At 34.1% G+C, this 12,659-nt stretch overlaps 1 protein-coding gene across 1 annotated transcript in view; it reads left to right on the top strand.

Annotated features, from left to right (window-relative positions):
- Window positions 1–10,106, top strand: part of TNRC6B (trinucleotide repeat containing adaptor 6B) — a 142,259-nt gene extending 132,153 nt beyond the window's left edge. The window contains exon 28 of the mRNA XM_070947217.1: window positions 6,211–10,106. Coding sequence (XP_070803318.1) covers window positions 6,211–6,215 — 5 coding nt within the window. The 3' untranslated portion in view covers window positions 6,216–10,106. The remainder of the gene's footprint in view (window positions 1–6,210) is intronic.
- Window positions 10,107–12,659: the final 2,553 nt, after the last annotated feature.

Genomic DNA, 12,659 nt, shown 5'->3' with positions numbered 1-12,659 from the left:
TTATAGCCCATAAACATGCCTGTTCCTAAAGCAACAATGTTCGTTGCTAGACATTAGCTGTTTAAAATCATGCAGGATAAATTAAAAGAAAAAATTAGAAAAACATCAAGGTGCAGCAACTCATGGCCCCCAAGTATTTTCCATATGTGATATGACACACAAGCTGGTTTACTACTGTGTTGTCATTCTTTCCCAACCTGCCTTTTGATCCCTTTACCTGCACTTTGGATTTGTTGAATTCATTACAATATTATGGTGAAAGCCAGGTGCTAGAGCCCCTCTTGTTTACAAGACATAATGAGGGAACTGAAAAAAAAATTAACAAATGAAAAGCTAAAATGTTCTTCCATCACAAGCTTAAAGGGAAAAAAATTAAACATAAAAAGACCAAAAAGTGTGTGTGTGCATGCGCACATGTGTCTATCTCATAAATATTCACACACACGCACACATATACACACACACTCATATATGTATGTATGTATATCTCAATGAAGATTAACTCTGGGAGCATTTAACAGTGTTTTGAGTTTAACATTTATTTTCCTGCTTTCTCTTTGCAAGCATTCTCAGGAATTCTAGGGTAGGAAGCCAGTTTTTGAAGATGGTTTATTTAATCTTTACTTCTCCTAGATAGATGGCTGTTTCTTAAAATTTTACAAATTCCTGGTCACACAGAAAATGCAAGGTTTTTTTTTTCTTTAAGAAAAGCAAAAAATTGAAAAAGAAAACCTGACAAAGACAAATTCCACTCTTCAAAACTGTGGATCAATTTTTAAGCTACAACTCAATTCTCACATGTAGCAGCAAAAATTCATTGTATTCTTAAAAGTCCAGTTTGTGAGAAGATTTATACTTGTAGAGCTTAATCTCAAGTGGGACGGTATATGCCATTGAATAGGAGAGAGGATTGTGTATGAATGGATTATAATCATCTAGTTATTTCTCAAAGAACATAATCTTCCTCCAAGCACCTTTTTTTTAAAGAAAAAAGAAAAATTTTAAAATAAAAAAAAATGAAAATGTTACTTGATTATGTAAGTAAGCCACAGATAACAGGAGATGCTGGGAATAAGGGTTAATGCTTCCTGAAATCTGTTTTCAAATTGACAGAATGCTTCAGAAATGCTGCATCTTTATTATGTCCCAGCAGTGAAGCAATTTTAGCATGTGTGTGTTTTAAAAGAGGAGTGACTTTAAGAGAATCCCGTGAAATGTGCATTGTAAAAGATTTGGCTTGCATGATTTTAATACTAATTTTGAAGTTTGCTTTTTAATTTCTCTGCCAGATTTGTGTAAATTATAAAAAGTTTGGAATTTTGGAAGAGATAAATTAGCTGTTGTTGCCAGATACTGATATTCCCATGTTTTAGAATAAGTCTATTGCTGCCATGCTTAGAATAATTAGATTTTAGCTTCCAGTACCAACAGGAAGGGCTTAATTGGCTCGATGCTTTTATGTGGAATAAAATTACAAACCATTTTAGTGCCTTTGTAAAAACATCCATATATCCTACAAAATGACAAATGCAGTCTAGTCACTCCCAAGGATATAAGTGATCCATTTTCTAAATTGAAATAATTGTTCTGGGCATGCAGAGAAAAAACCTCAAAGGCCTATCATTTTAAGAGTTATATGCACACACATGTATACACACCTGTGTTTGTGTGTTTTTATTGACTAAGGCAATTTCATCTTTTAAAACTTCTTGTTTTGCAGTATTCTTCATATTCAAAAAACCTACTAGAATGTGTAATGAGAGTAACTCCCCATTATTATTATTCAGATTTCATATGATTTTTAGAGGCAAGTAATAAACACAATGATGGTTTCTCAATGTAGAGAGATAGTAAGGTGTACAGTAGTGTTTGGTAACATCAGTTGTTTTCTATAGCTATTGACTTGTTTCCCTCAAGTTCATATGTAAATGATATATCAACTGGAAAATAGTATGATGGGGCCTGTTGGGTAGTGTGTATGTATGTGTGTGTGTGTGTGTGTGTTAATAAGCTATCTGAATACTTAATCAAGTTTTGATTTATTGTTGACAAATTCTTCAAGGACAATTAGTGAACAAATCTAAATTTTTTAGAATATCTAAAATATTGACTGACCATTGCTCAAATTATAAGAGTATACACACAATTATATTACACAAAATATTTTTACCTCCAAGCTATGCATATGAAAGCTGTCAAAATTTTAAAGGTTGATAAAAAATATTAAAGCCTTAGCAGACTTCTACCTTTTAATATATAAAATGTTTCATTTCTGTTGTGGAGGAGTAGGAAGATGACAATAAATTAGGTCTGCTTTGAAAGTTGCATGCTCTGTCTGACCAGTGGAAGTGATCTATTTGGACACCAGAAGCACCTAACCATATTCAAAAGAGATTTTTGTAGGCAAAAAGGAAATAGTGACAGACAGGAAAAGATAGACAGTGAGCAAACAAGATTTTCCATTAATAACTTAATATAAATTTTGCTACTTTCAAGGACTATGGAAACAACAATAATCAGGTAAAGTATTTTAAACTGTTTTGTGGGCCATGTTATTTTCATATCATTTAACAAAAAGGAGTCCAAGAGCTACAAAAGTTTCTGACAGAATTGCTGGTCTGTACTTCACATTTTAAAGCAAAGTATCACTTTATTTTGATTTGCATTAAAATATCCCTTTCACAAAGAAAGGGATTTCATACCACTTCTAATAACTTAATCTACAAAGCTCACTTAAAGCAGATTTTAAATTCTTATCAGTCCTGATATTTTTCCTTACTTTCTTTAAAATGTGCTTTTAAGCATGAGTTATTTAGAATCTGGTTTTGATGAATTAGATAGTAGGGGTTTTTTGTCTTGTCCTAATGAGGTTTTTTTTAAATTCAGGATGTTTATTTTAGAATTTTCCTCAATATAGCATCAGAGGAAGATATAACTCAGAAGAAGAAGCAGGCTTTCCCAATGCATCCATACAGAATTGCTCCTGATTTTATAAAATTGTTGATATTTTTTGTCAAGGGATATCTGAAAGCAGGTTTCTCCTCTAACATATCCTCGATATAGCTACTAATCTTCTTTATAGCACCCTTAACAGGAATTAGTAACCCATTTATTGTTGTACGATTGGACACTTTCTTCAAATTTTATTTTTGAAAATTTTTTTTAAAAAATAGTATAGGTAGATCTGCATATATAACAGAAGTTGATTCCTATTCAAGATGACATTCGTTTTTATTGCTACAGTGAAAGTGAAATAGTGTAATTCTGTCTTGCATATTTTAAACAGTGAACATCCAAATAATTACACACTAGTATATTTTTATAATAAGGGCTGACAGAACCCCAGAGAAGGTTCTATTTAGTTTAGCTATATTGTTTATAAATATACAACAAAAACATTTTATTCTTAGTACAAATTTACTCAAAATTAAGTTTAAATGATGCATTCTCAATTTAATGCACACTCTCAGGAGCATGCATTGATTTTAATCATACTTATTAAAGAAATTCCAAAAAGTCTTTCGAAAAGTCTTTGTCAAAAAGTCTAGTTGTTCATGACATTCTTCATACTAATGTCAGCCATTGTGTGGCTTGATAGTATGCTAAAATCTTACTACGGACCTAATGTACAGAAGGAATTGGATCTGGCTTTAAAGTTGCGAATCTTGTTACATTAGTTTCAGTGTGATTTTATTGTAGGTATGATTAAATTTGTATTCAATTTCATTTTACATCCTAACACTCTTGCATTAATTTATGTATTCCAGAAATATATTGCAGAATTTCCGACTGTACTATTTCATCTCAAAGCTTTAAACCTTTTCAAAATGCAATAGCATTAGTCTGATCCCTCTGCAGAGATCATGATGTATTTAGACATAAACGTAGCATCTGCTAGGAACAATTCAAATCAAGCATGATTTTTCCCTGAATCATGTGCCAGCTATGGAATGGCTCAATGAGCACAGGAAAAGATATTACTGCTTTAAAGTCTTTCTGACTATGTGTGCATCAACATGAGCTCTGTTATATCTGCCCTTCAAATCTGAATCTGCAGCTTTAATAATTTTTTATTTGTTGTGAACATGAATAGTTCTAAAGAAAAAATTCAACATTGCTATAAATGTGGGCTGAAGTGAATTTTATGCTGAAGATGAGAACATTTCTAAAAATTACTGTTAAAATACAGACAAATAGTAACCAAATTAAATTATTTCCGCTCTATGTATTAAAACCAAAACAAATTTTTATCTAGATCTTCTGATTGGCAGGCCTCCTAAAATGCTGGCAGTTACCAGACCAACATAAGTGTCCTTTCAATGTTCTCATTAGGGGTGCTACGTTCAAGGAAGAAGTTCATCTGATTTGCTTGGGTTTACCCAGTACTGTAGATTTACCTATACGTGGTCCCTAGCTACAGCCATATGAAATTCTTAAGTCAAAATAGCTGGAAAATGTTTAATAGGCATCATAACGTAAGTAATCATAAATGCAAAAATGTCAAAATATTGGCATTGAATTTGTGCAGTATAAGAGGTATTTGCAAACCTCAAAATGGGCCATAGAAGGATCAAAGGAATCAACCTCAATTAAGAGCCAATATTGTTTCATATAATTGATAATGATGACTGCGAGGGATAATATACATGTATTATTTTTAGCCATAGAGTTGGAATGTTTTTACTTGAGTCTGACAGCCATTTATGTTAACATAAACCCATGCACTTCAAGCTATTGAAGATAAAGCATTGTCCTAGGTGACGTGTGTGTGTATGTGTGTGGGTGTGTTTGTTTGTTTTTTTTTTTTTAGATATATGGCTCTTGTGTGGAACAGAAGAAAGTAAAGGATATGGAAAGATGTTCCATGGATATAGAACAGGTGGGCAGTGTTGAGGGAAAGCAGTTTTTAAACGCTTAGTGCCTCATCTTAGGTATTAGTATATCAATCAATGCATTCGAATAACTGAATTGCTTATTTCTTACAATGTTTTGACCATAAAGAATAAATGGATTTTTCTGTATTTAAAGAAAAATACAATTTTTAGCTGAGTTCTCCTTATAGATTGCTTAGCTTGCCGAATGCTTTTTTTTGTGTGTGTGTGTAATGTGGTTGTGAATATCAAGTGCTTTTCTTATCCCATCCAGATTTACTCACCCTCCCTTTTTATAAACATGCAGAGTGTTCTGTGGTTTGGGCCAGAGGGGGCAGGGGAGAGAAAGGTAATAAAAAAGGAGACAAGATAGAGCAGCCTTACTTTAGGGACTAGCCTTACAACAGAGCTTTATAGTGAGAGTGTGCTGTATTCCAAATTGTGTAAGCCAAAAAAATTTTTTTTTAATTATGCAAAAAGAGGTGTTAACTTCTTAAAGAAATATGAACCTTCTGAAGGTAGAATAGACTTTCACAAAATGATATATTGTGATGCTTCTTGCTGGGTCAGTAGGTTTGGGATCTGGGATATAAGCGCTTAACATTCCCTTGTGGGTTGTTCTTCGGTTGTTGTTTTTTTATTTTTTTTATTTTAAAAAAGCAGTAAGTTAAATGTGGTATCATTGAATGTGCCTTTTTGAAGATGTGACTGTCAGCTCAAGATGAACTCTTGAGCCTGACAGGGAGTGGTGGTCAGTTTGTTCTCTTTAAAGGTCAAATGAAAGATTCCAACCTGCGGGTACCTTTTAATGAAAAGTGTCTTTTGTTGCTGCATCATCCGCAGTCGAATATTGCAGATGTTTCCAGGTGCAGATGGGTTGTAATTCACATAAATTGACATTATTTAGGCTAGCTCTCAGTTGGTGGTTGCATTTGTATTTGTATTATGTATCATTACATTTGTGTATGTGGCTTGCTTTAATTTTTCTTTTAAAGCACTGGAATATTGAAACGCAGTGAAGTTTGAGATACATTTATGCATGTAGAGAAGAAGGTATTTTGTAGCTTTTGCCAGTTATGTTGTAGGCACATTTTTGCCCTCTCTGTCAGTGTCTTGATGATGGAAAATAAAATCTACCCTATAATTTCTAGCACACTTAATGTTGCCATTTAAAGGAACAGGGTATTACACAAGAAAAGATGTTTTTAAAATGGTGAGAAAGAAGTGTTGTGTATTTTCTTTTTTAAAATATTTGTTTTCCTTGAAGCTGTTCTTAGTTAAACATGGGAATCTGCAGTGTCTCTTTTCATTTCATATATATTCCACCTCTTCTCTCCAGCTTAAAAGCATGGTGTAAAAATCAAGAGCTGCTGTAGCCCCACTGGCTCCGTTCCCCAATGAAAGCTCCAGCAGGCTCTCTTCAGCTTCATTCAGGAAGACAAAGGGAGGAGAGATGCTGCAGCTTCCTTTGCTTCGCTCTCATTCCTCTCTAATGGCCTTGAAATGTATTATTATGCAAATGTGAATTTTGATACTAAACTTTAAGAAGAGGTTTTTTCTTTTTCAAACAAAAAGGTCCCATATGTGGTCAGCATTGCTTCTTTATCTTGTAAGTGAATTGTAAACTATGCATTCAATAAGAGATGGTTTGGGGGAGAAAGAGAGCCCTGCTAAACTGTTGAAACAGTTTCTGTGTCCATGGAATTCCCATTTACATATAGGAGAAAAAAGGCTGAGTTCACGGGAAGACTACTTTGATTGACAGGCAAATATTTTTAGTGTATTTAAAAATTATTCAGAAATAAATGATTTTTGCCTGTTACACAGGACTATGCATTCTTGCCATGCAGTGTTACACCAGAGACAACAGCATGACATGAAAAGTCCCCTAACTTTCTTCCCACCCACCCACCCCCTCCACAATTTATGACCATCTTCTTCCTCATCTTCCTTTCAACCTCAGGAAATCACAAATCAAGCACTATCTTTAGGGGTTTGTTGTTTGCTTTCCTTTAAAAAATGTCTTGGTTTTGAAGTTGCAATATACTTTTTTTTCTTTATGGGTTTCCATAACTTTTGCCCTTAAATTTTCCACCAGTTCCCATCACAGATGCAATTTTGAGTAGCAATACCCACCAGGAATTGCTGTAGTGTAGTATATATACTGTACTGGCATTATTTAATGGCTTGTAGTGATCTTTAAAATTGGGCTAATGGCCATCTGTAGATTAATACCACTGATAAATGGAAGACAATAATTGTAGTGATAAGTGGGAAATTTATATAGAAGTCATTTTATATTTAACTATTACTTTTACTGTCAAGTTACTTTAGAAGACAAGCATTTCACATGTTTACCTCCAAAATACAGAGGCTGCTTCCTGTGTTAATCGAGGTATGTTGTCTTGGGTTTGTGAACTTTGGTCTGCCTTGGTTCACTTGGCATTATCTTGGATGCAGTATCATAGCCAAGAGATTCTCCTAAAATTCAGTGTTTTTTCATGCAGTTTCTTTTTGTTGGATTTCATAGTACTGTATTGAATAATAGACTTGATCACACATTTTCTTGTGCATACTTGCCTTGCAGATGTCATCTGATCAGGATTTTACTCTGATAGATGCCTTTTTTTTAAGAAAAAAGGAGAAAAGGTTTCAGCTCTTTGTTGCAAAATACCTCGTGGTGCTTATTCTCCTTTAGTGTAACCAGCCTTTTGAAAAATCTTATATAATCTTTAATACTGAGGTTATATCTTCCTGTAGTGATTTGAAGACCGGATTGAAAGAATAAAAGCCCTAATCCTGGCCTGTATTCTTCATTCTTTTTGCCTTATGCAAAAGTCACTTAAGTTTGCCTCTGTTTCCTCATCTGTAAAATGAGGATAGTAATACTTCTATCATATAGATTTTGTGAGGATTGGGTTTTTATGAAGTGCTTTAAAGAGAAAGTACTTTTTATAAGTATTATTATATGGAGGTGTAATTAACAAGTTATCTTTTTTCCCATACTGTTCCTGAGAAAATGGGAAAGGACACTCTGTGATCCTTTACATTTTAAATTGTCACACATTCTGAATTATTTTTTACAGTTAAGGCAAAATTAAAATGCTGAACTTTTCATATTGCTTTATTATCTCTTTCTTATGTTAGAGCCTCCCTTTTGTGACTTGTGTGTGTGTGTGTGTGTGTGTGTGTGCACACACACACACACACACATATATATAGAACATATACAAATGCCAATCTTTAATAGGTACATTTTTAAAAAATACATTCTTTCTTGAGTTTAACTATGTATAATTTGCCATCTTTTATGTATTCTATTTACTATTGCTTTTATTATATATGGGCTTTTTGCTATATTGACCATTCAGTGGAATAGCGTTTGTCCCTTCTGTTGGGAGAAGAAACATCACTTGCAGTTTGCAAGAGGGTCACAAAATGACAATACTTGTTTGAATAATCTTCTTAAGGATGGGGATGCTATCTGACTTTCTTCCCTGTTTGTGTGGCTAAACATAATGCCACCTCATTTCCAACACACACAAGCCATTGTATTCCATAGAACATGGAAACACGGTAAATTTCATTAGTAGAAGCTGCTTGTGAAATGCCTTACAGCCTTCTCAAAATCTTTGGGACAGAAAGGGAAGAGGTCTGGGGTAAATTCTGTAATTGTCAGGGAGCTTTTGCTTCTTTTTTTCTCTTCTGATCATATTATTCAACTGTAGGCATGCATCTCAGGAATGTGCATATTGATCCCAGATGTTTGGATTTGAATTTGGTCCTCTTTGGTTCCATTATATATTTGTTCCATTGTATATTCTTCTAATTGTACGAATTCTTCTAATTATTCAGTCATCTGAATTTTTCCATCCTTTACTCTTCAAGAAGGAGCTCTGGCCGAAGCTGTTGTGATCAACAAATCTATAAAATCAGACTCCACAGGATGTGGATGTAATTAAATGTGGAGGTATCCCCCCCAAAAAACCCAATTGCTTCTCTGTTCAGTGTAGATTCAAGTGCAAACTCCTAGCTTAACGTAGCAACTTTGTTTTATTAATAACTATGTACTGGGTTTGGGGGGGGGGAGTGGGACATGTAATATTTAAAATAAAAAAGCAACATTGGGTGAGACAGGACAAAGAAGTAGGATAAAGAAGATAAAAGAAAAAACTATTACAGCTTCCACTATTTAGAGAGAGTTGACATGCTGCTTTAATTTTAGCCCTCTAGTGGGGCTGTGTTTACAGAAATGATTAGGAAACTATTGATGTCCAATTTAGTAAATTTTGCTTCGTTTCCATTGAACATACCCTCTAGTGGAAAATATTTTATCAGAAAATGGAAGAAGTTAACTCCATCTAGCCTTATTTGTAAAGCAAATTACCTTTATGTCCAAACTATCTGGAATAAAATGGCAGCTTTTCTGCTTTGCACATAAATATCTAACTTGAAGGTACAGTTGAAATGCTATTGCCTAAAACACTGTCCCTTCATGAAGCAGGCATAATAGTGGATACATGTATTGAGGCTCTTTGCAAAGATACCTATTAGTATTTTTCCTTATACTTGAAATAATGTACTCATCTTCTTTTGTCTGTTGGCCATTTAAACAGTGTAGGAAATGGGAATTAGGAAAAGGCACACTATATTATCGTACTAGGGTTTATTCTTAATTTCCTCCAGTTTCACCTTCATTTCAGTTTACTTTTTATCCCTGGGATTCATGTGGACACAGAAACTTGGCACTTTGTGCTGTTGCATGGCATGCTGCCCTCCCCTTCTCCCTCTCTTCTTTATTTTTAGTATAGTGGTACTTAAAATCACTGGTTCACTTAAAGACAATAAAATGTTTAAACTCTACTAATGTACAAATAAGCTGAAATGTTGCATTTATATGTATTTTGCCATAGCAGGGTACTGTATTTCTCATGCTGGATTTCAAACCAACAAAGGGTGGTTTTATTGGAGTGTAACAAGTTGAGGGTAATAAGGAATCGAGTCGTCGTCATTTCATTGAAATTGAGAGATGGTAATAAAACATATATTATGTTTTCTGAAGGTTGTTTTGCTTTTAAACAGCTTTTGTTTTTATTTTGTTTTATTTTATTTTTTAAAAGATATGATTGTATTATGTGCAACTCAGTTGCTTACATTATAACTACAAAATATTTTTGGGTTCCTGGAAAAAGAAAGACTAATAAATGTGTTTGGCTGCTAAGCATTTAAACTGGTGATTCCCTGTCTGTCTTTATTACATTATTAATTAGAGCTACATAATACTGTCTTACAGAATATACCTCTTCTGGGTTTTGTATCATGTTGCGATCATCCTGGTGGGCTTCTCATGAGTAGTCCAGATTAGAGAAAGCACAAGGACAGGTGTTTCTCGTGATGAGAGAGCAAAGAACAAAAGCCTGCCATCTCTTTTATTAGTTATCAAAATACAGCGTCATCAGAAGGCGTTATTATGGCTACATATCTCATATTACATACATGAAAAAAGGAAAGCATCCATATAGGTTTCACATTCTACAATTTACAGTAAATCACGTGAATTCTAGGAAAGCGATACCTAACGCAGAAACAAAACTTAACTCTGGCTATGTTATCATATTTGGCTTCATTCCCAGCATCCCATCACCTGCCAACTGAGAGGCCCCGTTACCAGAGATCTACCTCAGTTGTCAGGAATGTTCTACAAGGAGATGTCTCTGCTATGCAGCAAACACAGCCTCCAATCTAAATAGGGCCCCTCAATGGTCATCTATCTGAACCCGCTTTTCATAGTCAGATTATTTCGGTGCTAAATTCCGTACACGTGTCCAACCAATTAAACTGGTTTATACATGTACTATGGCCACCTGATTCCCACAGTATCACTTCTACAAGACATCACAACTTTAATTTTTTATTTATTAATTGCAACATCCTGTTAATTACTGGCTTTACCTTCTATCTCAATCATGCAGATAAAATAAATTTCCAGTACAGCATCATGCAGGTAATGCTCTATAGTGAATCATTTGAAGCATAAGAAGAAACGTATTCTTATAGTGGTGTTTTAAAGTTTGAGAATCCTTTGAATTTTCAATACTTTTGCATAAATATAACTTCAAACATGATTCAAAGGGTTTCACAAATTTTTATGTATGTTTTATTGCTCTATTGTTTTTTATATATTCCCTGCCTTTCTACTCAAGCAAATACACAACTCTTCAACAGTAATTAAAAATACAAAATGATTTTTAAAAATCAATTAAAATCACAATTAAAGTTAATCAACAATTAAACATCTGGAAAAGGATAATGCATCTTTGCAGATTTTCTAAATTGGGGATGGGAACAAATACAACCTTTAGTAGTTCTTTAGAAGTGCCTGGATAGCGAGATTTCCCACACGTCAGGTAAATGAGCCTCTCACAAAGAGTATTTTCAGAATCTGTTAAATACTTGAACTCTGAGCCAATAAACTTTTAAATATTAGCACAGCTATTGTATATAGTGATACCTGAGGATCAACAAGTACTCCCTGACAAAGGACTGTCCTTTCAGAGGAAAGAATTCTGCAATTAGTGGTTGCTTCAAAAGCTGCTTTAGTGAGTTTTGAGCAATTATTATTTTATGAATTACATTTCAGTGTCAAAGCTCTTCTAAATTCTTCAAATAGATAGAAATGTCCTGAATGTGGTACTCGGGATCACCAAATCTACTTCACATCTTTGCCAGCCCTCGGTGAAAATTGTAAACTTTCAAAGCAGCATTTGGTGTAAAGTTAGTTGTCCCTATATAAGAGAGAAGGGAATTTTATTCCCATGTTAAAGCAAGTGGACTTAAATTTCCAGTCAAACTAATACAAAATTTCTTTGCTTTGTATGATTTATTCAGTGCCCTTAGAAATGTCCACATTAATTTAGTAGTGTCAGTCCTTCAAGGTAGAGCAAACTAGAAAATACCATTTTGTTTAGATAGAGGCTCTTCTTCCTATCATTAAGTTCATTCTCTTTTTCCTCAATGGAAAGTGACCACATTTTATTTTTTTGTGTCATATACACTGAACTACATGTGGATTTTATATAAGTAATAGTATACTGAAATATTAGTATCAAATCCTGTTCTACAAGAACATGAATAGAAGTATTCAATTTCCAGAATCCATTATTGGCTACATGATTTGGAATAGTTAACAACCATGCAACATCTAAAGAGCCAAATTTCCCCATTATATACTTTAATTGAAAGAGGAAAGACTATATAACCTACAGGTGCCGATAAAAACAAGCATGTTATAATGAAGTTCATTAGGTGTTCTTGGACTGCTACTGCTATTTTCAACTTGATAGGGTAAAGCTAAAATTGGTCCAGGCTGCTTGGTGAAGAGAATTGTGACTATTTCATGATTTTGCTGCCTGTCGTCTCCTGATCATACATCAATTCCTTGGCTTATTGCATTGCTGCTGACTCGATGAAAGATAAGCTGAGCGTGACCTGTGAAGATCTCTTACCAGAATGAAAAAGCTCCTGTATCGCTTAGGACTAACGGTCCTAAGATAGGAAAGAGATTTCTGTATATTCTTGAAGTTCCAGCCGAAAAAAATCACTTCAAGAATCTCAACTATCTATTGTGCAAGAAAGAAATGAAGCAAGAGAGGAAACGGCAGTTAAACTTAATCCAGAACTCCTGAGAAGTAGAACCTGCTATCTGCTGAACAGAATCCTAAAATAACCTCTATGCTAACAAAACGCTGTAAGATTGCTTTATCAATTGGGAAACCACTTTCTGATCTA

The sequence above is a fragment of the Pituophis catenifer genome, unplaced genomic scaffold, assembly GCF_029215685.1.
Source record: "Pituophis catenifer annectens isolate HBS135680 unplaced genomic scaffold, rPitCat1.0.hap2 SCAF_7, whole genome shotgun sequence".
NCBI lineage: Eukaryota > Metazoa > Chordata > Lepidosauria > Squamata > Colubridae > Pituophis > Pituophis catenifer.
This window is presented reverse-complemented; position numbering and strand designations above follow the sequence as displayed.